The sequence below is a fragment of the Dinoponera quadriceps genome, unplaced genomic scaffold, assembly GCF_001313825.1.
Source record: "Dinoponera quadriceps isolate SergipeBrazil2010 unplaced genomic scaffold, ASM131382v1 scaffold323, whole genome shotgun sequence".
Classification (NCBI taxonomy): Eukaryota; Metazoa; Arthropoda; class Insecta; order Hymenoptera; family Formicidae; genus Dinoponera; species Dinoponera quadriceps.
Window position 1 is genome coordinate 99815 of NW_014554579.1, and position 24425 is coordinate 124239.

The 24425-nt window shown below is 45.3% G+C and overlaps 2 protein-coding genes across 3 annotated transcripts; both read left to right on the forward strand.

Annotated features, from left to right (window-relative positions):
• The first annotated feature begins 1086 nt into the window (after positions 1 to 1086).
• On the forward strand, positions 1087 to 9066 carry LOC106752161. Of its 2 annotated transcripts, XM_014633676.1 has the most exons (11): positions 1087 to 1279; positions 3622 to 3682; positions 3750 to 3894; positions 3962 to 4134; positions 4203 to 4286; positions 4386 to 4529; positions 4848 to 4988; positions 5088 to 5352; positions 6060 to 6134; positions 6197 to 6310; positions 8987 to 9066. In XM_014633676.1, exons 2-11 carry the CDS (start codon positions 3653 to 3655, stop codon positions 9046 to 9048), a joined length of 1233 nt encoding a protein of 410 aa, XP_014489162.1. In that variant the 5' UTR covers positions 1087 to 1279; positions 3622 to 3652; the 3' UTR covers positions 9049 to 9066. The 2 variants fall into 2 exon arrangements, with proteins under 2 accessions (XP_014489162.1, XP_014489163.1); XM_014633677.1 differs by lacking the exon at positions 8987 to 9066 and having other exon boundaries at positions 1089 to 1279; positions 3989 to 4134; positions 6197 to 8683.
• A 26-nt stretch (positions 9067 to 9092) lies between these two features.
• Positions 9093 to 17874, forward strand: LOC106752162 (homeobox protein Nkx-2.2a-like). The gene is made up of 4 exons (XM_014633679.1): positions 9093 to 14098; positions 14940 to 15049; positions 15159 to 15365; positions 16068 to 17874. Exons 1-4 carry the CDS (start codon positions 13992 to 13994, stop codon positions 16565 to 16567), a joined length of 924 nt encoding a protein of 307 aa, XP_014489165.1. The 5' UTR covers positions 9093 to 13991; the 3' UTR covers positions 16568 to 17874.
• The last annotated feature ends 6551 nt before the right edge of the window (positions 17875 to 24425 follow it).

Consider the following 24425-nt stretch of genomic DNA (forward strand, 5'->3'; position numbering starts at 1 on the left):
TTGGTAAATTAGACAGTGTGCGCTTCGTGAGAGCATATTGTGAGACAGAATGGTACGCTTATGCATCGATCGCTGAATTGTAAGATTGTAAGAATTGTAAAAGACTAATTAAAGTTATAGCTGGATATATTGAAAGATCCGTCTATGTGTCAACGTTTATCCCGTACAAATCGATTCAATAGCAAAGGGAACCATCACGTCTGCATCTCCATGACGATCTCTCGCGAATCAAAATGGCCTTAAATCTACGAGATTTGAATTTGAAATTTTAAAGAAAGTACTCAGAATCGAGCGAGCGCCTGAAGCGTTTTTTCAATTGATTTCGGAAGAAAAGCAACGACGATTACGTGACTTATATTCTTAAAAAAAAAAAGAAAAAAAACTTTCAAAAGGGCAGAAACGAGGAGGACGAAAGAAACTGTAAAACTATATATTTCGAGAGAGCGTACGAGTGAAAGATAACGAGCGAAAGGATTTGCGACATGTAGACGTCCTGCTTACGTGTTTGGCTGGCGTGTGTGTGATTGCGCGCGTGTGCTTTCAATTATTGGTCTCGATGCGAAATGAGATCAATCATTGATCGTAGGCGCATAAGAATCGGATCGATATTAAATGAAAAGGATAATCGTGAATAATCGTTTATTTGGCTAGAATGTAACTCGCACTACATACGCGACTCTGCTAAGTTTTTTTCCGGCGAAGGGGGAATACGTTTTGGCTTGCGCTCCGTTCGTCGCTCTGTACGCGCGCATATGTGCTTCGAAATTTGAAATTTTAATGCCGATGTAATAAACGTTTAATAAAATCCACCTGAACGCAGATTGTTTTCATCAAGAGTCCCATACCAGACCAGTCCTCGAGTGGTCTCCGATATTTCGCTCAATCCTCTTCGACTGGAAGGAGACTCAAGGAGATGTGAAATCGATAGAAATGAATATGAGAGACGACGCGCGAGAAACTGCTTGATCGTGAGTGAGTACAAAGTAGAAACGCTAAAGGAGATTGTCGAAGGAGATGGCCGTGAACGTTAAGCAAGACGAGTGATACGCTCCGGCCAAAGGTCCGCGATGCTCGTAAGCTTCTGCTCTCGTACCGAGCTCTGCATTTCCCAGTCGAGAGAGCCGCGGTTCGCGCGTGTGACTCTCTTTGCAGTCTCAACGAAGCGAAGGACGCGCTGTTCCAAGATCGTCTACGCGAAAATCACCGCTGGCCCGTCGCGTCTTTGACGAGGTAACGCGACGTCACGAGTTCATTGAAAAAGAGCAATGTAATCGAGAAGGTATATATTATACTTTGCAGCATTGGAAATATCGAACTAATGGCCGAACGAGCCTTCTTGTGATGACCTATATTACCTCTGCTCGTTATACAGAATGAACTCGATTTTAATAACATATTCGATAAATTTGTTTTTAACGAAGGAAATTGTATTTTCACGTATCGAAAGAGAGTACGTAGTAGAGAATAACTTCGACACTACCGTGATAAGTATTACGACAGCATCGAAATCAGCTGGAGATTTGTATGTTGACCAGTTTGTGATGCTTTGTCCTTTGTGATATAAATATTTATGATGCTAACGTCATCGAATAAAGATTCTAGTAGATTATAGTAGTATCTCGAGGCGCGCATACGGTGAATTAGATTCTTGATCACCGGCGAGAAAAGAGAAAATTTGCAATTAATTTTTACACTCCTTTGCTGCATCTAGCTTGTATAATCGCTACGTTTACGGATAATTTTTCGCCACGTGTTGTCGATTGCTAAATAATATAGCTGTGGACACAAGTGTAGACAAAATATTTCTAGAAACGACTTTCGCATCAGCCGATAAATATGACATTTCGTCTGCGAATTTATATAGTTTGTAAAAACATTTTTCGCCAACACAGCGCTGCGGTAATTTATAACGATCTATTGTCCCTTTCCTGAGAAAGATTAAAATCACTTTGTGCTTCAGATGCGAGTAGACACGCACGCATCTCCAACGAAATTTAGCTTCTCTCTTTTTTTTCGTGCCACCGATACGGATTTGACAGTCAACTGCCGCGCGAATAAAACGAAAACACGATAAAAGCCGAAAACACAAACATCGGATAACGAATAAGATCGTAAATGGTGTTCGCTAGACAATATACAGACGAGGTCTTGATTTATTATTGACGTCTAGCATGTGTCGCGCTAAAGCGATTCGCTGGAAATTCACGAGAGTACAGATAAGTGCGACGCTTCTTTGGATCGAAGGATAGTAATTAATCCTCGGTGAATGATCATTTTGCTTCTTTCGCGCGCAAAATTAGAATGTTTGATAGAAAGAAAAATCGACGAATTTTCGCTATTCCCAATATTATGTTCTTATTGTGCACAATTCAAGCACAATTAATCAAAGTTCTTTCGTCAAGATAAAGGTGACACGTATTTTCGCGCATAATTCGCTTTTAGCCGCGAATTTGAAACGAATTTAACTCCGCGGTATCTCATTAATATCGCTCGATCCGTGCGAGGAAAGCTACATTAAATTGTCGAGCAAGTTATATGAACTTTGCACGTTGGGAAAATGTCACTGATAAAACAGCTTAAAAAAGCTGCTTAGTCAGTGAATTATTCTTACCAATCGTGTACACACGGATCGCGAGCTTCGAAAGATTGTAAAGCGCACGAGTATTGCGAAAATTGTTCTCGCGACTGAGGAAAACGCTATTTGTTCTATATAAAATTTGGATTAGAATAGATCAAGCTGTTTCGCATCTATTTCGACGAGAAAGATTAAATAAACGCGTAATACCGTGGAACATTTCGGGACGATGTGTGTCTTTATTACTAACACTGAGAGCTTTAGCTATCTTCTCGCGTTAATAATCTCTAAAGTATCTTCATGCCGAGAGAAAGAATGCTTTTGACACGTGTCGAATAAAAAAGAAATCTTCAGTGTTTCCGCGCGCGATCGGAGGAATTTCTACACTCATCGCGTAGTGGAAGAAGCGTTGAAATTAATTCATTGTTATGATTTGCACGTAAATTTCCTATGAATTGCCGATAAGACAGACGCGCGTAGATTAATGCGTGAAAACTCGCGATAAAATTCGCGAAACACGTAGATATCCTCCAGTGAGACGCTAAATCTCGGTGGTTGCGCATCGCTGTGTTTCGCGTGGTGAGAATAACGCCGTTGTATACGGCAGTTTTTGTGCCTGATAAAGACGAGGTCGCGCCTCCTCGATAGCGCTTTATCGCCCATTTTGCTTTCTTTATTGTTTATTCACAACTGAGTCATTAAGATTTAATGGAGGTGAATTTTATTCTCTCACTCCCTCGCCGAGGACAACACGTTTTTTCTGGCAAATTTTAAGAGATTGCATAATTCCAGCTAGCATATATATACGACATTATAATGTTTCGAGAAAACTTGCGTTAGAAAGAGATATCTGAATAAATTCTGATGATAATTACTACTATGGAAAAAAAATGTATCGGAAGAAAATCCTTTCGGTGTATCCTCTCGGGAGCACATCCATACTCTCCTTCAAAAGGAGGAAAGGCGCTTTCTCAATTTGTTAAATTGGAGCGAGCTACTTGTTTGAAAATTCGTCGCACACTTCACTTTCTCTCGTATTCTTGCAGGCTTATCCCTCCAATCATACGGCACGTAACAATGACCACAACGAAACGAGAGTCTGTCGCGGTAAGATTTCAAAATCATAGGCGCGCGTAGTAACGAAAGAACGGGTAATCGTTTGCTCATTCGTTAGGAAACATCGCCGAAAGCGGGATGGATGCAATCGGCAGTGGAGAAAGGAGCGCGAACTTGGATCGGTCAAGCCATCTTGAGACAGTTGGACACCTTTCTGTGGGTCGTAGAGAAGTCCGCGGAATGGAGTTTACCTCGGAACGAAGGCAACGCATTATTAAATCATTATCGCTCTTTTATATTTTACGAAATTTATTACGCGATTTTCCGCAGAGTCGAAATACAAGCCGTCTATTTCAGACGAAAGCGAGGAATCCAGGGACCTTGTGAGACCGCTACCGTGGATGTTATTCTTGCCAACCTTGCTGTTTTTACGTATGATCAGAGCGAGCCTGAATATGGGTGCACTGATGTTGGGCTTCCCTCGAGTCTCCTCGACCTCAATGGTATGCACTTTACAGATGATTGAAAGGCAGCGTTGTTTTTATCCGACCTCAAAATATCCCTCCGGCAGGTGAGATTCGCGCAGAAGAGTCGCTACCGTTTGGCAACCGTCGGTAAGACGAGCAGATCGTCCAAGAAAATGCGAGACGCACAGGTAAGACCGCTGAACACGCCGCGTGATTAACGAATGCACAGCAACGTACTCTAAGAGAGATAATCAAATTAGCACGATAATAGTCTCTCGGTGGTGTAGGACAAGAGATTGTCGATGAACCAGGCCAAGAAGGCCCTCATCAGATCCATTCGCCTGACCTTGTCGACTCTATCCTGCCTGGACGGATCCAAACCCTCCCTGTCACCGCCGCCCACCAGAATTCACATTAGTGCCCTCGATGCAGTAAGTAGAACGCGAGTGTTATAATGAATCGTTTTTAAGACCAACCGGAGGAATTGAGGCAGCCACGACCATCTATCGAGAAAACTGCCGACGAAAAGAAATTTCTCGGCTGTATTTCTTGCGTGTAATTGAAAACGAAGAGATAACTTCCTTCCGCAACGGAATAAGGGCCAGACAAGAAGTGATGTGACTGAAAATATTCGACTTTTAGCTGCGTTAAAACGACTGAATCTTTCGGTGCAATCAAATCCGGTCAATATCGCTTTTTTCCTGTAGAGGTAGAATGTGTTTGATGAAATAACAAACTCTTTTCCAAAGGCGACGGGGGAAAAATCAACGACGGGATCGAGCGTTACTCCTAAGGAGAAGATGAGAGAGGAGCTGACGAAATTCGCGAGCCAATCCGACGTTTTCACCGAGCCGGGGAGGAACGACCAACTCGAGTGTAATTCTCACGATGTGAGTGCAGAGAGAATACACCAAGTAACATAACTAGCAGGAAATCGTTTGCATTGCAAAAAAGCACAGACTGAATGTTTGTTCATTTCATAAATTTAGGAAACAAAGACGGAACAGAGCTACGACGGGCAAAACGAAGATGGACAGAGCGACGAGGGAAAGCAGAAGAAACATAAGGTCGAGTGTGATCAGCAGGATGATGACGGCGAGGTGATCGAGCAGACTGTCAACGATTCTCCGGAGAAAACGCCCGGCCTCAGTCAGGACAGTGATATCCATTTTTTCTCTCCCGTCGAGTCGAGCGCCTCGAGGTCGAGGAGTTCGAGCGACTCGAGCATCTCGAACAGTACTCAATCCGTTCGGAGTAAGTAATCCAGACTCGCTCGCATCCGCCGCTTGATTTCATCGCCTGATGATACACCGAATCTATCAGATTATTTATCTTCGGGAGTATTTCCGTGTACTTGGGGAGAGTATCGCGAAGAAATTTCAGACTCTTAACTTTTTTTCTCTCTCTCTCGCATAAAAAATATTATTATTGTTCTGGTCAAGATACTTGAGTTATTCCGCACACAAAATATGTACGCTAAGGAATAGTTGATCGGTCAAAATACAATTAATCGACGGAGGAGGATCTGATGGAATAGAAAGAAAAGCAATTCATGCTGGAAAACGCGCACAATTTTGCCTATGAAGCTTTTATACGAATTTGCTGTCTATATTCTCTGCTACTGAGTGGACTTTCATGCATGTACAGGATGCCCCGCGAAATATATCATCAAATGAAATTAGCAGGAAATATTAAAAGTGTTAAAACAGCAATGTATGTAAAATCACGAGTCCAACTATTAAATTTGTATGTTACTTGGAAATACATGATTATTTGTATGCGAAACACATTATTCTCTTCGCTTGATATTATTATTGTTGGTTATTTGGCTGGAAATTGAAGGATTCCTGCGCGCGAACAATCTCTTTCGTGGCGCATCCTACAAATCTAACGGAACGGATCAGTTTTGGTGGGATCGTCCGAATTGCGAGGGCAATTTTGTTGTTTTCTATGTTCGCTAGACTCACACCAAAGAAATAGCCTAAAGACGAACGAATATGGCAACGGCGAGGCACGTTTCATCACGGAACAAACAGGTATGTAATGTTGATTACGCACCGATTATACGATCGATTTACCGGTCGTTAATTTGATTCAGATCGAAAAATCGACGTAACGAAGAACCGACGCCCCCTTTCGACGGGACGATCGCTCGAAGAGACCAATAACGGCAAGCGCGGGACAAGTGCAGGCAAATATCACCACTATCGGGGTAAACGCACGAGTCACGGAAATCGCAAGAAAAAATGATCCATTGTTTACAGAGAAAGACGAGAGAAAGATTTTATTGGCGATACGCATATAATATCATATCGTGACCGGTTACGCAATTGTTAGGGATCGAGATTACGATTTGGAATAAAGAGATAAATTTGTTCGCCATCACGGTCTGATAGATATGGCGGCTATCGAGTCTTTAAAGAGTTGCCAAGTTGTTTCTCGGTTATTAGTACGAAAGGGAAATTTTTTCCGAGATTTTTACGTTATTCGGGAGGAGTGTCGTCCGAAACGGTCGGTCCAAAGTTCCGCCTTCGTTATCGCTCGCTCGACCGATCTATCTCGCGCCTTTTCTTGATAATAATGTAATTATAGTTTGCGAGATAGAAGGAAGAAAAAAAGGGAGGAAAAGGCGTATCGGCGAGAGAATCGCACATTATCGCCGTCGATGTAATTCGATTCATTTGAAATCTCTTAATCGACATTAGGCGGGGCCCCTACGTTAGTCCGGCGGAAACCTGGTGGAAGAGAAAGTGCATCTAAATATCGCGGCGATACGACCAAAGTACACGAGCATTATCGTATTATTTAGACTAAACACCGTCGCTTGCGTGACAATTACGTAATTCCCCTGTAATCTTGACCTTGAGTGCGCTGTTTATTCTTCGATACGTAATGCGATCGCGCGCGAAAATCGCGATTAAAATCCGCGTGTTGTTTTTGAAAATGCCCGTCGATTGGATCTCTCTCTCTCTCTCTCTCTCTCTCTCTCTCTCTCTCTCTTTCTCGCTCTCGAATTGTGCAAAATAGTTACTAATGATAATATCAGTAATATTATTATTTATACGATACCGCGACGCGGTCCGGAATTATTGTCGTTCATTCTGCATCATTCGTTCATCATCGATCACCATCGCGGTAAACTTAGAAAATAATCCGCTCGCGCGGACAGAGAGAAAAAATGACGACTTATAATTTATATTTCTATACGCGATATTCTCTCTCTCTCTCTTTGTACAATATAAAGTTCACGAGATGATAATTGTTTTACTAACGATTTTACGATAAAAATAAATGATTTAATCGTGCCGATACAAGAGACGTCGTTTCGCAGATCACCGTAAAAACGCAAGCAAGAACGATAAAGCGGCCTGAATCAATAGTGATCGATAACACTCTCTCTCTCTCTCTCTCGTCTTGCAAATCTCTCTTCTTCGTGCAAATTTCTGCGTCGCTGAAAATTATATCAATCCTTTATGCGTACAAGTCCCACCTACCTTTTTATAAAATTATTAGAGATACCAGGACGTCCAATTTTTGCGACGCGCAACAACCGCCCTTATCGCGCACCGCGATAACACGAGATTAGACCCATATGTCATAGACGATAAACATGTCACGGTGTCTTGGAAATTTCACCAACAAGTTGCACCGCGCGGCAACGATAGGTGTACATAAGGAATCATCGGCGTCGCGATCGATCCTTTTATTCACAAAGGGGAGATTCTTCACCTGAAATGACCAGCACGCTAATTTCAATCGTTGCCTCGCGGCTTATCTGCGCGCGAGAATCATTGCATAAATAAATACAGATAGTGAGGGAAACTCTTTATCAGTGCACTCGTAACCGGGGCTCTGTTCGGTAGCACTTGTCGGTTAAGCCTGGATACTTCATCTCGAGGGTCTCTTGTCATTAACAAATTGTAAGGTACAACCGACCGTCAAGTAGCAACACTCACATCGTCCCTTCCGGTTTTCAAATTTCCCGATAAACTGCTTTCCCAACGTCTCACCTGAAACTTTTGTGCGATTATCCTCGCGATAGCGATAATGAAGAAACTGAAATTACGCTGCGTCAGCCTTGGCTTGGTAGAAAACTCCTGGTAGAAAATCCTAACGTAAATCACTATCGATATCTATCGATATTACACGTGGTAGAGATACGGCAATCTGTAATTTCATTCTTTTTCCTTCCCTCGCGACACGTCGGAGACATCCATTCCGGATGAGAGAAATGTGCATTCTCCGTCAAAAGTAAGCTTTCCCAGCGCTCGGGAGGTTTTCGACGCGCAAATTTTGAGACTTTGCGCGATTAGCGATATTGCGCAAAGTCAGAGGTGAAGAAATATCGATAAGAGGAGGCATTTTATTATTATTTTTGAAGCGCGATTTAAATATATAAAAGGCGATTATGCAAGTGCGTGAATCGACCAAGATCGAAGAGACTCGATAATATTTCGGTTCCTCCGACACACGTTACGATTTGCGGTAGTCAAACTAATCTATGTAGGCTGTTATCGCACAGATAACGTTGCCGGAGCTCCTATCAGGTAGCCATATTTTTGATACAATATATAGGTGATCGATATATTGCCACATAGTTCTCAGTGAGGCGGCTATCACGTTGAGTTGAACCAGAGAGAGAGTACAACCTCTCTCTCTCTCTCTCTCTCTCTCTCCTTTAATTCGTTCGTTCGGGGACAAGTTCTCTCGCTAATAGACACACTCGCCGAGTACAACGAGTGAGGACACGTGGATGTTACCCGCGGTCAAGATGTTTCGTATCTCTTGAACGCGAGCTGAAAATCGCGCGAATAAAGTCGCGCGCCGAAGGAGGAAGAGGCTCCCCGATGTCATCGCCGAGGTTCTGATCAACGGCTTCGTTATCCAGGGAAACGAAGAGAAACATGGCGGCCGGATACGACGACTGTTACGACGCTTCTTGGCATTTGATACCGCCGGACTATGTCAGCAATGAGGAAGATTACAGGTAAAAACACGGTGAACACGATTTTTGTAATAGAATCTTCGACGGAATCAATATAGAAGCGACCCGATCGAATGATCATTTTCACGTTCAATTAACATATCTGATTATGCGAATAACACCGGAAGCAAGCGTTTAAGAGCAGTCACGCATATCGGGTAGAGTGGTACGCCTTGATACACGGAGGAGCGAGAGTGCCACGTTGCGCCAACACCTGTTGGTTTCCATCATAAATTTCGGATTAATCGCGTTGCGATTCTACTACTGCTCCCGTTGCACCTGCGGGGGGGTCGACACATTGCCGCGTCCATCTTGTGGATGGCGTACAATTATATATTTACAAATAATAAAAAGAGAGAATTGATGTCCCGGCACAAGATTGACGAGCTTCACGCTTTCAGCAGTACAAACGCGACGTTCTAGTACGTGAGATTCTATTCTCGACGCACAATTTCGAAGACAAAATGTTTCCCAAACGACATCTTGGTGGCCGGGCCTTAAACACCTTAAGGTTCGACGGAGCCCATAGTGTGAAAGTGGGACCCTCTTCAATAAGGAGCACTAAAAGAAGGATCCTTGGGGGCTCCAATGCGGCGCGTACTACGTTCATTCAGACTGCTACCGTTGACTCTTTGTGCCAACTTTATGAATGAACGTAAAACTCCCCCTGCCGTCGAATTCCGCCGGTCTTTTTTACAAGTCAGGTGGTTTTGGCAAAGAGAGATATTTCGAGGAAAAGGTAACGCCGTCGTTAGTGTCGAGAGTACGTGCGAAAGTTAATAAAATGTCGATACTTTTAATTGCGCAATCTTGATCGTCGAAATCAATGATGCAAGCAAAGGGGGAAGAAGAAGATCTCGTGCGAATGAAGAGACTAGAGCGCCGTGGATCGCTTATTTTTCAGCGATAACGCTGAAATATATAGCAAACAGTAAGAGAAGGAAAAATTCGACAGAGAAAGGAAGATGAAACTGAAGCAACATTCTCAACAGCATCTAACATATTTTATAATCCCCGCAGGCACTCGAGTCTAATGGTACTTGAGTTCAGTCATGATGAGCAGGTTTCTCAGCTTTGTGAATAACATTCGGAGCAAAAACTAACGACTGTGAGAGACGAGAGAGAAGATTTAGCCCGAAAAGCAGTCACGTACCTACAGGTTCCTCACGGCAGGTAGGTCCATTTTGTTATGTTAATGACGATCAGATGAAATATCCGCTAAACGGACGAGCTGGCATTCATAGCGGCACGTTTCTTCACAACGCCGAGGTATCAAGTGGCCATTCGGTCGGCAAGTGGTACCTGTGAGACTCGTCGAGTAGTGATGGAAGCCTCGTCGACGAGAACTCGTTGGAATTTGGGAGGCAGCTCGGCTGTGAATTCAAGACAGGCTGTCGAGAGAAATATCATTTCATCCAAGATGAACTTTTCAATTTTATCGCAGAAAATGGAAAGTCAACGACATTTAATGTTCAGAGAATTCGTGTGAGTTTGAATGTAAATGATCCTATATATACGACGCGAGTTGGTCGTTACGGAATTCATTCAAGATAAGCGCGCGCGGACGAAGGATCGCGAGATTTCTTCTCGTCTCGTTTCTTTAAAGAGAATAAGCCGTCGGAAAGAGAAATGAGAGAAAAATATTGTATAATTTATACTACTTGTCCCCAAGGGTATTTGGAAAATAATGGACCGATCGCGCGCGACAGTTTCAAGTCTCAACGTGCGGATCGTGAAACCGTGGCTATTCGGCAATGTTATTAAACTAGAAAGCTCAGGAAGACTCCACTCGATCATTGGAGGGTTGCAATAATTCGCGGCACGATCCCCCTCGACGGTGTCGACCAGTTTTATGGTAGCAAAGAGAGAGAGAGAGAGAGAACAACGACACTGCGAAGCAACGGCCGAGGCAGTAAAACAATGAGACGCAGACAAATTGGGTTGCGTGCTCGAAACAAGTTGGCACAGCTATCGCCAAACAGTCGTGGGAGCACAGCAAATGTTACTCGATTGCCCGGAGCTCGAGACTCCTCCATTTTTTCCCGCCGACGCTCGGAACTTCCGGGATGGGGTAGAGAGGAGAGGCGAAATCGAGGAAAAATGTCTCGCGGGCTACCTCCCTACATCGGCCTCTTCTCTTTCCTCTCTCTCTCTCTTCGTTTCGTCCAACATACGATTCTAACCGAGTTAGACGTTGCAACGAGACAGTATCTTGTGTCCGGGCCCTTCTTCTCCGCGCCCTCGTAAACGATATCGATGGAAATAATTTGTCGAGGTATACTTTGATACGTTGATAAGTTCTTATCGGTGTTGTAATATTGATATAGATCACTTGGTACGCATCACGAGGCGCGTCTCCCTCCTCTTTAAATAAACATAAACGACGATATTTCTAACTTACTTATTCTAAAAAGTTTCATTTCCGATCTATAAATACGATTGTTTGTAATACGCCGTATTTCGATCGATTAAACGCTAATTGTATCATCTTGATCGCTTCTCGAAGATACAGGCTTCTTCGCAGCTTCCGAATTCTTATGTACGCGACGATAAACTCTGGGAGTCGAGACCACATCAGAAAAGTCGGGACGACCCTTTTCCGTAGTTTTTGACTTTCTTGGTGTGCGAGGGCCCGCGCGATTGTATAGAGGCCGGTTTGAATAAACCGGAAACTCGCTCCATCGTCGGCCTTACCTGTTCCCCTCTCTCTCTCTCTCTCTCTCTCTCTCTCTCTCTCTTTCGAACCCTCATTTACGTGCTTGCGTCGTGTGCATTCATTGTTGAATACCCGCGTTCTCTCTCTCTCTCTCTCTCTGTTTGCGATTGGATACAACCTGCGATTCTATTCAGCGAGACGTACGATTCCGGCAAATCATCGGGCAGTTCGCTCCGGAAATCAAAGATGCGGTCAATCGCTGTACCTAAACACCTTAAATGTTCGACAAAGATTGTAAAAAAAGGCCGCGCCATAAATGCGTCATTCCACCAACTTGACAGGTTTTTGATTGTCTCGCGAAATTACAAAACGATATAAAATAGTGCGGACCACCACGTTTCTCCTGCCATTTTCGATGATAATTTAACATCATCCACCTTCGGCAATCAATAGCGTCGGGTATAATACGTACAGCATTACCGCGATAATATTTTATCTGCGATCGAACCGTCGCGAAATAAGGTCACCAAGCGACGTCGATTCGATCGCGGAATTACTTTTACGCGCGTATAATTCCGACGATATATACCGTGCGATAATCGCGAAATAACGCGCTTCATCGCAGCCGACGTAACAAATGCGTGTCCGCGAATAATAAGCGGTTGAGGTGAAAAAAGAAGGAAATCAGGTCAGCTTGGTGGTTGCGCCTTCTTTCTCTGCTCTCGTCGAATGCAATTATCGCGGAAAAAGGGGCCGATAGTCACGGATTGTCAAGTGATAGATAGGCGCTTCGCCGTAAAATTAGCCTCTGTAGTCTATTACTTTTCGTTACTACTCGCGCGGAAAAGGATGCTCTTTGCACGAAAACAAGAGACATTTGTTTTAGCAAATGTTCCTCCGATTGCATTCCCGATGTTAACCTATACAATCGCATAGTTTATTCGCGAAGTATATATACCTCTCTGTAAAATCGGGCTCTCCTTCTCGTGGCTTTTCGGCCAGGTAGACGTTCGTACAACACTCGGTCCCGGTTTCTAACCCAGTTTTGCGTATCAATAGACGGCAATCTGGATAGAGTAGCAGGAAGAAGGGGTGAAAAATCGAAATGACACAGTAAAAGCACCGCTAATGCTCTTTCACATTAACACTCGACGTAAAGTATGCTCTCGGTGTAAAAAGCCCTGATCGATGAAGCCCGGCGATTGGCCCGCTCGCCCGGCAGGATTGAAATCAACCCCCGTACTGTCGGCCGAGGGTTTCCCCGACACGAGACGGTCTCATTGGTCGAGCGACGGCACCACCCCTTGGTAACATAGCCCGTATAACGTTACCAGTCGCGTTGAGTCCCGCGGGTTACCCTCTTCGTAAGGTCGCGGGAGACTTCGGGGGAGATTCCTTGCGTACGATTTTCATTTTCACGCGTGAGGATCTCGTGAGGCCGACGATAAAAACACACACACACATATATATCCGGAGGAATCGAGACGGGAGGAAGCGAAAATCATACACGACCTTTGAGGAGGAGGATCTTATCTTTCGAATTGCACAGACTATTCGCGACGGGACGGTATAAACGTCTAACTTTCGGACGAGAACTGAAGACGGCGAAAGAGCGTTTTCCCATTCTGCCAGCTTCTCCCGCGGGGAACGTTTCCTCACCACCGGTCGGCAGGGTGGGAATAAAGCGAGCTAGTCGGGGATGAACGAGAAATCTCCGCCTCCGTGGTAAAGAACCGCCCTCCGCTTCGAGGGTGCTTGACGAGGGAAACTGCACGGAGGTAGGGAACACTAGCCGTCAAGTGCTCGTCGAGGATACTCAAAAACTACAAGAAGAGTCCTTCAGCAGCTCCGAAAAGGAATCGGCGCACTTTTCGAGTCCTTCGGGCGCTCGCGCCCGACTCGTGCGACTCATCGAAAGTTGCACGATATCGGCTTATAATCGCGTTTTTTCCACAAGGAACTATAGTTGTGTTATATGTGATAAAACAGTGAGAGAGAAGGTACTCGAGAGTACAGTGACTGAATCGCGAGAAGAGAAGGTATTGTTTGAACGTACGCGAGAACGATTATGAAAATTACTGTAGTTAATACCGAGTGCGAATAGCGAGGGAACAAAGGAACGAGGGAGAAGAAGAGGAGCTTTCGAACTGAATTATCATCGAAAATTATAAACGGGCATTAGTGAGGAGGAAAAGAAGATAAGCGGTGTAACATGTACTGACGCCAATAACAAGCCGATCAAAATCTCTCAAAATGGCGGACAAGAATAAGGTAGAAAAGATTCTACCCTGGCCGATTATACCGTATCCGATCAGTGTCTGGAACCAGCTTTGGTGTAATCAGCTCGTATTGAACCCTAGGTAAACGAACAGCGTGTTTTCCTCCGAGAGACTCCGATAATGTTCGCATGCTATCTAAGAAATAATTTCATTTCTTATTATTAAAGCTCGACGATGAAGTAAATACGCGCGGATAAGCTGCGAAAAAGCTCGCGTTCGACGATAGTATCTCGACACGATCGATCTTGATGGCCCTCGAATTCTTGCACGTGGCCTCATTAAGAGATCGTGCTATCGCGTCCGGTCGATATCCTTGATATTCACCGCGAACGATCGATTAAAACGCGCGGCAAAATACGAAAATACTGAGCGCGCGTTACAGAGAGAAAAATCACGCCGTTTATTCATCTCTATTAGAATGCGCGTCGTAAAGTTGAAATCGCGAGCGACTTCAATGCTGGCACGTCGAAATAATTGTCGCGAGGAGGCGAAAGATCGCTTCGAGTCGTTCGCTGCAAGTCGAGAAAAGAAACGCGAGAGATGGGATAAAAAATATTCGGGCGTACATCACACATCATCGCGAGTTTTTTCCAACGACGGCCTGTCGAAGTGTGTTCCGCGCCGAAAGAAGAAAAGAACGTGTCGCGATAATAGCTCGCGCGGATTAGAAGAATCGCTTCTGTGCACAGGTCCTCTCGACAGGTAGGTGATCCTTTGAAGTCTAAATCCCGAGAAGGACTTTTTGACGGCCGTCACGGTACTTCCGGGCCGAGCGACGAAAATTGGATTACCACGTCGAAAATCCAGCCACTTTTGTGAAAAGCCGACTTTTCGCGATTCGTTGCCCCGACTCATTGTTAAAACAGCGCGCGAATAAAAATGCCTGTGATCGCATCTTCTTCATGTAATGTAATCGATACAGGTTGTTGGAAGGTTGCATCAAAGTACCGGCGAGGACTTCCAGCTTCCACATCAGCGACATTTTGGAATTAAACGACAACAAGCCGTCGCAAGAGGAGACAAATGTGCCAGGTTGTAAGATTGAAATGAATAAATAGTACATAACCCGGGGGGAGAATGAAGAGAAGTTCTCTGGCCGGCGGGAGGGAGAGAGTTGAATGGGATTTTCGCGTGCCTCCAGGTGCGACGACGGTTCTATCCGCGGCGAACGACATGCCGTCGGCTTACCAGCAACTTCTTGAGCACACGTCCGCTATGCTGCAACCGGCTATGCACGCTAATCTGGCCAGGAATACGCTGCCACCACCTCCACCGGGATTATTAGGATGGACAACGGGACCGTCGGCGCTGCCGACGGCGTTACCTCAACCCTTGGAGGAAGTGAATGGTGAGTGCGAGATTATTTGTACATTTCGTCGCGAATGAATTCCGTGATCGATTTTCTTCGCGCGGGCGGTCGGAGAGAAAGGAGACCCTTATTTATTTAGCACCCTACAATTGGCCCGCGAGGGTTAAGCAGGATCTAATGGTTCTGTAAAAGGTCCTCGTGGATACCGCTCCGCGATTGGCCCGCGAAGGAGGACAGATGTCGCACAGGGGACAGATGTGTGAATCGTCACGCCCAAAAAATTCCACCTATCCGCTCTCTCCTTCATCTCCCTTTGCTTACGAGCTGTTGAGAAACGCGCGCGAATAATTGCGGGGAGGGGTGAGTAAAACGAGAAATTAATTCGCGAGATGGAAGAAAGCCGGCGTCTCGATCTAATCTCCCATGAAAATGATACAAATAGGCTTTGGTTCGCCCTCCCCTTGCAAAAGCATATTGTACGTTAAATTAGTCGGCCGCAACATTATTTCGTCATCGAGTAATCACCGCGGATGTTCCTCATAACCGATCGCGCCGGTTGATGAAATGAAGATCGTGTCGGGAGAACTATTAAAAAGAAAGGATGCGTGCATCTGCCGACTGACTAATCAACGCTAAGAGCAAGCCGGCTGAACCGGGTTGCAGCTGCAGTGCGTCGAATACTACGCTACTCGGTCGTTTCGAGGAGGGAAAATTTCATCCGACTCGCTTTTCGTCTTCCAGTTCTCCAGCAACCGGACTCGACGAGCCCGGCGATCTCGGACTTGTCGTTTCCGTCACAGCAAGAGAACAGCCACGAGTCGAAGGACGAGGAGTCGCAGGACTTTGAGGACGAGCAGCAGGGCAACGAGACGCAGGCGCACGAGACCGAGCATAAAAAGCGCAAGCGACGAGTGCTGTTCTCGAAGGCGCAGACCTTCGAGCTGGAACGGCGCTTCCGTCAGCAGCGGTACCTGAGCGCGCCCGAACGCGAGCATCTCGCCTCCGTGATCCGGCTTACCCCGACCCAGGTGAAGATCTGGTTTCAAAATCACAGGTACAAGACCAAGAGGGCGGCGAGCGAGCGCGTCGAGGCCGGCGGTAGCGGCTGCTCGCCGAGGCGAGTCGCCGTGCCGGTGCTGGTGAGGGACGGCAAGCCCTGCCAGTCCAAAATGATGGAGCCCGCGATGTACCCCGGCGGCCAGGTCCCCATGGCGTCGTACGTGCAAAAGTACTGGTGGTAGAAGAAGGTCAGCGACCCGTGGATGGATCTCTTTTCTGAGGGCGATTCGCCCCGTGACTCGTCTTGACGAAAGACTCTGGAAGGAGCGATCGAAGATGGGAACCGACGAGTGATCGTCGTCTCGATTGTGTTATGACCGTCGCGAAGCTCCTTTAGCATGTTACCCTCGCCCGAGATTTTGCGGTGATGAACGCGCGCGAAATTCTAGCGAACGAAGCAAGGATTTTTTGAGAGAGCGACGTGTAATATTTCTAGGTAAGTATTTACCGCGCGTGAAACACGCCGGCGGCAGACTTTGCATATCGCCAACACCTAGACGCGTGTTCATTTAAAAGACGATTCCTTGGAGAGATTCCCCTCCCCCCCCCCCCCCCCNTATCAATGTTAGACGACCGAGAGGTCGGTTTAACGCGGTCGGTTTAATAGATAATTAGAACGTTTCTTCGAGAGGCAACCGGAAGCCTCTCCTTTTTGCGGAGAGTATACTGATATTTACGAGGAAATTAGAGAGTGTACCGTCGAATACCAAAGATTGTTCGCGTCTAACGAGCTAAATTCACGTGGACAGATAAGTGAATAATTAAATAGATGTAAGGAAACACGCAGTAGGAAAAGAGAGTTTCTTTTCTTTTAAACGAATATAGATGTTGCTCGCGTACAAAGTAAGACGTTTGTACAAAATTGTTATTATACTTCTTATGAAGAATCACGTAGAAGTTCAAATTAGTCGTTAGAACGCACAGAGGATTGGTGTATCAATTCCTTTTGAACGACGATGAATCATAGATATACGTAAAATGCCGATTACTGCCAAGCGAGTAGTCGAATTCGTGACTTGATTGAAATCATTGCGGCATACAACCCATTTCTTCACGCAACTCTCCCCCTCTTTCTCGCACTTTGTCGGGAGACTCACAATTATGGTATTTGATAGATTCTCAACACTATTGCGAGTTTTACTACAAAGTTGAACGCGCGACTTTATATTTACATATTTGAAGACAAATATGCTTTGCGTAAAACAAAAACAACTCGGCTGATATTAATATTGATTCCTTTTCGTTGTTCTCAAGTTTGCTGGAAGTAACACGTCGTCGAGATGTAATAACGTTCGGCATGTTAATAAATATTGTTCGACGCCGATCGATGATTAAACGATGTATTTAGCACGAAGTAATCAGACAATTGAATGTGCGAGCAATCGCAAGGTATCCTAATTTCTTTTCGTACTTAATCGATTAGTTGATGATACGTTGTATATATGTACATTGTGTATGATACATAGTAAACTAATATATCAGAAACATATTTAATAAACCTGAGTCTCAAAAGAACGCGCTTTATTCTCTTTCTACTTTTCCTCATCGATCTCGCTCTTGTCTCTCTTCACACGTCTCCCTTAAATTGATTCTTTAATTTACACGAGAAGTATCTCCAATAAATTGTTTCCCCGCGCAAAAAGACATTCTGCTCGAAAGAAATATTACATCTGAATGTATTGTTTTTAAAGTAAAATTTTCTTCTTTTTGCGACACGGTGTAACGATTCCAGCGGTAATAGTACAAACTTTCCTTCACTTTTTTCACGATGAATGCAACGAAACAATACACCCGAGACGTTACCCTGCCCCCTCGATTGTCCTTCCCTTTTTCGAGACACGCCGGAAGCCCGCGTAGCTTGAGTGACAAGCTTCCGGTTTCCGTTTCCGAGCAGCCATCTTGTTACCGGTTTAGATTTCCTGAGGGCACCCCATCGAGATGGGGACTTTTGCAACCGAAAAACTTTTCATTATTACGACGGTCATCCCCCATCGAGAATCGGTCGGCCTTATCTCTCGTGATTTCCTTTCGCGATCGAGATTGTCGTCTTATCATGCCGCATAATAACATCAGATTCGAAAATTTGATTGATCGGCGGGAGTTTCTTTGAAGCGATAATGTTTCGAAAATCAGTGATCAACAGTCGCGTTTATCTCGGGCCAGTTATTGGGAGATAGCGCCTATCTTGGCGAAAATTTCAGCTATCTTTAAACGCGAGTTCAAGTATGCAGCAATTTTCTTTAAGTAAAGAATAGAAATTAGCACTCGGGAGAAGTATCCATCCATTGGTCCAGTTTTGCTATCGAATCGGGACGATACAAAGGATTCGGTCCCTCATCCCTTATCTGGCCGTGCCGCATCACGGCGGATGACATAGCGAGGTAAATGGAGTGGACAGCGGACAGCATATGCTTTGTGGCGATCTCGCCTCCGCGCTGTACAAAACGGGACTACTGTCCCCACGCGCGGAATATTCCGCGCGCCGAACCGGAAGCGACAGATAACATTCAACCCGCTGGTCATGATTTATACGACCAGCTGTAATCTATAGATTCGGACATCGACCTAGCAAGGCAAGGAGCGCGTTTTATGGCCTGTATTGCATCTTTCTACCTTTTCGCGCTTATTATCCTTAGCAAGAGTTATAAATAGGCAAGGAAGGAGTGAGAGATAAAAATCTCTCCGGTGTATTGGGACACACGCCAATCAATAGCACAGAATAAATTGATAGTTTGTCGAGCGACGGGACGTCCCCTAATATTTCCGAATGTAATCGAGGGGGTGTGCGCGCTCTTCGAGGAAAAAAGGAAAAATACGAAAGGAAGAGAGAACGCGCGAACGTCGCCGAGAGAAGAAGAAGAGAGAGAAAAATGAAAAAAACTTGGACAATGCAGTCGGCGAAGGAGGGGAAGCGAGTGTTCCGGGAGTGTTTTATTGGCTGGTTTCCGTGGGGTGGAAATTCCGTATAATGTACGAGATGTTTGCGTGGACTCTTTTAACCCCTGTCGCAACGGCTATCGCGAACCTCTCTTAGTCGGTACATAAAACTACGGCGATGGTCCTTTCTACTTGTTCGTCCGCGTATACGTTAATCTCTCGTTAATACTTTCGATAATCTTCGCGTGAAATCAGGCGTATTCTGCTCGTTGATTGTATATTATTAGCGCATTCAACTGCCTATACGCACTTTTATTAATATATCGTGGCGCACTTGTATGGATTTTGTTAGCTCTCTCACGTTTGGTAACCGAACGTCGACCTCGATAATAAAGTCACAGCGACTTTAGATAAGACCGTTCCGATTGAAACGTCGGAACCGGATGCGATGTTCCCTTTTTATCGTTTTTTTTTTTGTTTAAAGGCGCACGTGCCGGCATTATGCCGGGGTGCTAAGTCGCGTGACCGGAAGAAGCATCCTAATTGGTATCGATTCCACGCGTCGACGCTGCTCTTTTCCGCCTCCCTGAAACGCGTCATCGAGCAGCCTTCGTTCGCACACTTTACATCAATCTTGATACTATAGACCGAAATATACATCAACTAGAATAAACTTTCACCACGCCTGATTTTACGGCCGCGCCTCTACAAACATAAAATCTCGCGGTAAGCAAACAAAATATAGTGATATAATTCTAAAACTGCCAAGAACAAACAATCACTCATTTATCTCGAGTCGGACGTGTTTTTCGTTCAGGAGCAAATGAAAGGGGCGTTTAGTACTCGTTCGATCGGGATTCTCCGAGCACGTCCGACGGAAATCTGAATGTCCGTCGAGGGGTGGTTCAGAACTTGGCCAAAACTTTTTCAATCCCGAAAACTTTCCACCGGGCAGTTTATTGTACTGTTAGGAGTTTCAAAGGAGTCTACGGATATCGAACGGTCGAACGACCGTCGTCGTCGTACGGACATTGTCGGAACGTGCGGCTGAGATCGTGTGTAAATTTTACGAGACGAGAAAAGTATGCTGCGACAGATTTGAACTCGGTAATTTGAGGGGTCGTTCGATCAGTCGCGACACAAAGGGAGAGCTCCCTTTAGTTAGTAAAACGCGATATAGCATTGAAATCATAGCACAATCAGAATTGACACGATAAAATTCATTGCGGAATCACAATCGTTCGGTAGAAATTTCACTCACTGCTTCTCCGTTGAATTTTTTCGGAAAAATCAACAATACGCGGATCTAATTCGAACGTTCTCGAAGGGATAAACTCGAGAAAAACATCGCCGCAACATGTTTGGCTACTTTACAGGGGACAAATAACAAATCGCTTCCCTCGGATTTTCTTCCTTTCGGAGACTCGATGCTTCCCGACGCAACAACAAGGACGGTTTTCGCGACTTTTCTTGGCAATGGTCGGGAGAGATTCATAAGGGCGCATCAACTTTTCCCGCAGCCTGGTGGTCTGTGGAAATATTTCGAGACGACAACCTGAGTACGTTCTGGAAGCTTGCCAGAGATTGCCGCGCATCGCAACGCTCGAGATGATAAGTCTTTCGCGCGGGCAGAAAAAGTCGGGGTAGATTAATCAAAGCAGAAATTCAGGCGAGAGCGACCGCCGACAAAGCATATTCCCCGCTAAGAATGGATCGTTTCCGGTTCCGCTCTCTTTATGGTACATTGCGGCCCAGCGATGTATTAAGATTACTTAATCAATAAAGCCCCGCGCGGCCAACTAATTCGTTTTTCGGAGCTTTCTTCTCCAAACTGTCTGTTCGTTTTTAACGATCATTTGATCGTATTTCGCAGGAAGAAACGAGGACGAAAAGTTTCCTTCGCGTTTCTTATTATTATTTACAATTATTTTCAAATCTGTCAAGATAAAGCTTATTTACTGGAATCGTACAATTAAAAGGATAAAAGTTTTCGCGGAACTGAAACGCGCGTTCCCCCGGACAAATTACACACCTTTGGGAGCCGAAAGTCGAGCCACTTGTTTAGACGAGCCGCGTGCACGAAATGGTTAAATGGTGGATTGAACAAACAGCTCCGTGCTTAAACGACAGTTACCGGGCCGTTAGTCACGGTTAAGCGAGCAAACATTGATATGGGCTCTCGATTAATATCGCCGGGGGTGGCACAAAAATCGCATTCACCATTTTCGGTAGAAAATTCTTTAGAAAAGGAATAAATAATAAGCGTCTGTTTGCCAAAATTAGTAAGCTATGCTTTCGTTGAATTTCTTTCTTTGAGAAGAACGAAATGTGTATCGCGTGACAACAAGGAGACTGATGTGGATCACGCGACGGGTGTAGTGCGCATCGTAGAAAAATATATCGATTCAGAGAGAGAATGCAATACAAACGCCGTACAATAGAAACCACCCGCTTGTAGGATCGAGGAGAGTTTTTTCTGGCCCTTTAATCCCGACTACTTTGCACCAGCCTTCTTACGAGAGAAGACCCTCTTAAACGTTTCCCGGTTTCGCGGCTAAATCTGCTTAAACGAGCTGCCCGTGTCAGAATGGAACAACTTTTTCCTACGTTGCCGGGTGGCGACAGTCGTGATTTACTTCGTCTGCCGCCCGCGGTGTTTCCGCGTGAGAATTTAGAGCTTGAGTATTAAACGTGATAAAGTGTTATAATCGCTCAGACTCCCAAACAAGTATCATTCCACGGTTAAGAAGCCTTCTTTTTCTGTCGGAAGATCTCACTTTTCAAATCCGGTACTAAAAATCATTCTAACAATTACATCTCTAGGTAGAAAGTAAATTGGATATCGCGCCGGGCTCTAATTCCGCGACATCGGGGTTATTTCGACACGCGCTTAAACCGATAGTTACGCCGATATACAGACAATCCTATCCTCCCACTCGAGCTTACGCAGCTCAATTGCTACAATATAATATTGCACAGATTTATCTGCGAGTTTTGCGCATATTACATCTTCGATAAATCATTTCGAAATATGATGGCAGCTCGCTCGCTCGAACGCCAGCTTCGTAGCGAAGAAGGTATCGTCGTTCAGATGACAAGGATGAAGAGACGAGCGAGATTATCCGAGGAGATTTTCGCCCGGCTGAAAGTTTCACGTGAAAACACGACGCATTGACGACGGGCGTTAGCGCGTGCATTGATTTCCCGCTCAATTTCTCCCAAATATTTCTCGACGGAAATCCCGCGGTGCCCCTTCGTAGTAAGCCGGCCATTTACCCGAATTGAGACACAATGCCACGTTTACTGTACCGTGGGTAAGCCTGTTAAACTCCCGCTGCATAAATGCCAGCATATTCATAGAAATCAAAACGGATCGTCGCGTTTCTCTCACAATAACTCTATTCGGAACGATCGGTTAAAATATATCTCGAGATTCCAAACTTGATCGAAAAATCATCACGAGCTCCTCCGTTCGTTCGAAGAAATCGCCGCGACCAGCCGAATGAATTTTTGCATCGAAGTTTCGGATAACGCGTCGAAGAGAGCCGCGTACCTTCTCTCGAGTTGCATTAAAGTTTGTGGCGGGGCGGTATACGCGTATATTCGAGGTGTAAGTGTATACTACGGGCTGTACTACCCCGGGAGAGGGGTGGAATGCTCACCTGGGCAAAGGCGTGGCTTTCGCGACAGTGGTCGATAGCGCTCGGCTACTACCCCGGAAAGCACACCCCTGTGTGTTCACGGGGATGAAGAGAGAGAGAGAGAGAGAGAGAGTGAAGCCGGAGGACTCTCAGTTATCGACACTCTCTGACGACAACATTATTGTCAGAGGTAACGTACGCCCTTGCCCCGTTGTATCAAGAATTATTTCCGACGGCTTTCGCGCGGAAATGAGAATAAACGTCGGCGAGATTTGCGAAGCGGCCGCTAACCGACGGAGCGCAATGTTTCTCGCTACCTTGAAGCGACACGCCTCGTTCTTTTTTACATATCGCTCGATCGAATGTAAGACTACGCGGTCCATTTTTCTCTCGATCTGGCGTTACAAGCGCGATTTTCTATCCCCCGCCTGAATGCGGCGCTCCATTGCCGCTAATTAAACTTAAAGAGGCGCTCTCCACAAGGTTGTTTAAGAACTCCTTCAACGGATGACGAGAATTTCCGGCAAATATGCAACAGTGTGCCCCGTCGGATAGGCGATCGGTGCGCTGCTTTACACGACTGTGTAAAAATAGGTTTACTTGTGTTACGTAACGTAAGAAACTTATCGCCCAAATTTTGCTTCTACATTAATCAAATCTCCAATTTTAGAGTCAATGGTAACGAACAAAATTTCCGCGGATTAGAAATATAATATTGCGTGTGTCTACAATATTATTATTACAGTGAAATCTTTTTGCCGTATAATCAAGACGCAAATAGACCGTACTTTCTCGTTTAATAGAGAAATAATCCTGGTTCGCGCAATGAACGGTTAATCAAAGGCATTTTTGCCTGCGCCGAACATTCGACGAAATATTCCGTCGGGAAAAGAAGTCGATTAACGTTAACTGACACATTCGCGGGCGAATTGACGAAGATTGTAACAAATTGACCGGCGTGTCTAGATCCTGCTCGCGGCTTACACGAGCGGGAGTGGGTAAGCCCCTTAATAGATCAAGATCCGACCTAAACACACACCGTGTCAGCGTTATGCCGGCAAAGTGCTGGTTTGTGTTACCGGAAGCGACGTAATAGCCAATGTGGAAGCTCATCATATATCGGGGCCATTGTCTCACAGCGCGCGTTTGCTCGCGCGAGAACGGCTCTTTTTTCCGCGCGCGTATTCCGCTCGTTGGAGAAGCCATTACGCGCGCGCGGGAAGCTCGATGAAATCGTAACTTGAAAAACATCACTGTGTTGTAAGTGATGATGTATCTAATGTTGCGATTAGATATTCGGTGGTGATGAAAAGCTATGATGATACTGCGTCGCAAAATTTCTGCGCGCAGAAACGAATACTCTCTCTCTCTCTCTCTCTGGCATGGACGTTTTTATTGGCGCTTTTATCGTCGCTTTGACTTCTCCACAGTAGCCAGGTAAAATTCGACATCCTTTAGCCGGTATGACGTTAACACGCTGCACGCCCAAATGGGGCCTAACATGACCACAATTACACGGTCC

Coding starts and splice junctions, on each gene's coding strand:
- LOC106752161 (XM_014633676.1), top strand. CDS start 3,653: ATGACCACAACGAAACGAGAGTCTGTCGCG. Junction 4,989..5,087: donor TCGAGTGTAATTCTCACGAT/GTGAGTGCAGAG, acceptor TCATAAATTTAG/GAAACAAAGACGGAACAGAG. Junction 6,311..8,986: donor CAAATATCACCACTATCGGG/GTAAACGCACGA, acceptor TTCGTTATCCAG/GGAAACGAAGAGAAACATGG.
- LOC106752162 (XM_014633679.1), top strand. CDS start 13,992: ATGGCGGACAAGAATAAGGTAGAAAAGATTCTACCCTGGCCGATTATA. Junction 14,099..14,939: donor CAGCTCGTATTGAACCCTAG/GTAAACGAACAG, acceptor TAATCGATACAG/GTTGTTGGAAGGTTGCATCA. Junction 15,050..15,158: donor AGAGGAGACAAATGTGCCAG/GTTGTAAGATTG, acceptor GCGTGCCTCCAG/GTGCGACGACGGTTCTATCC.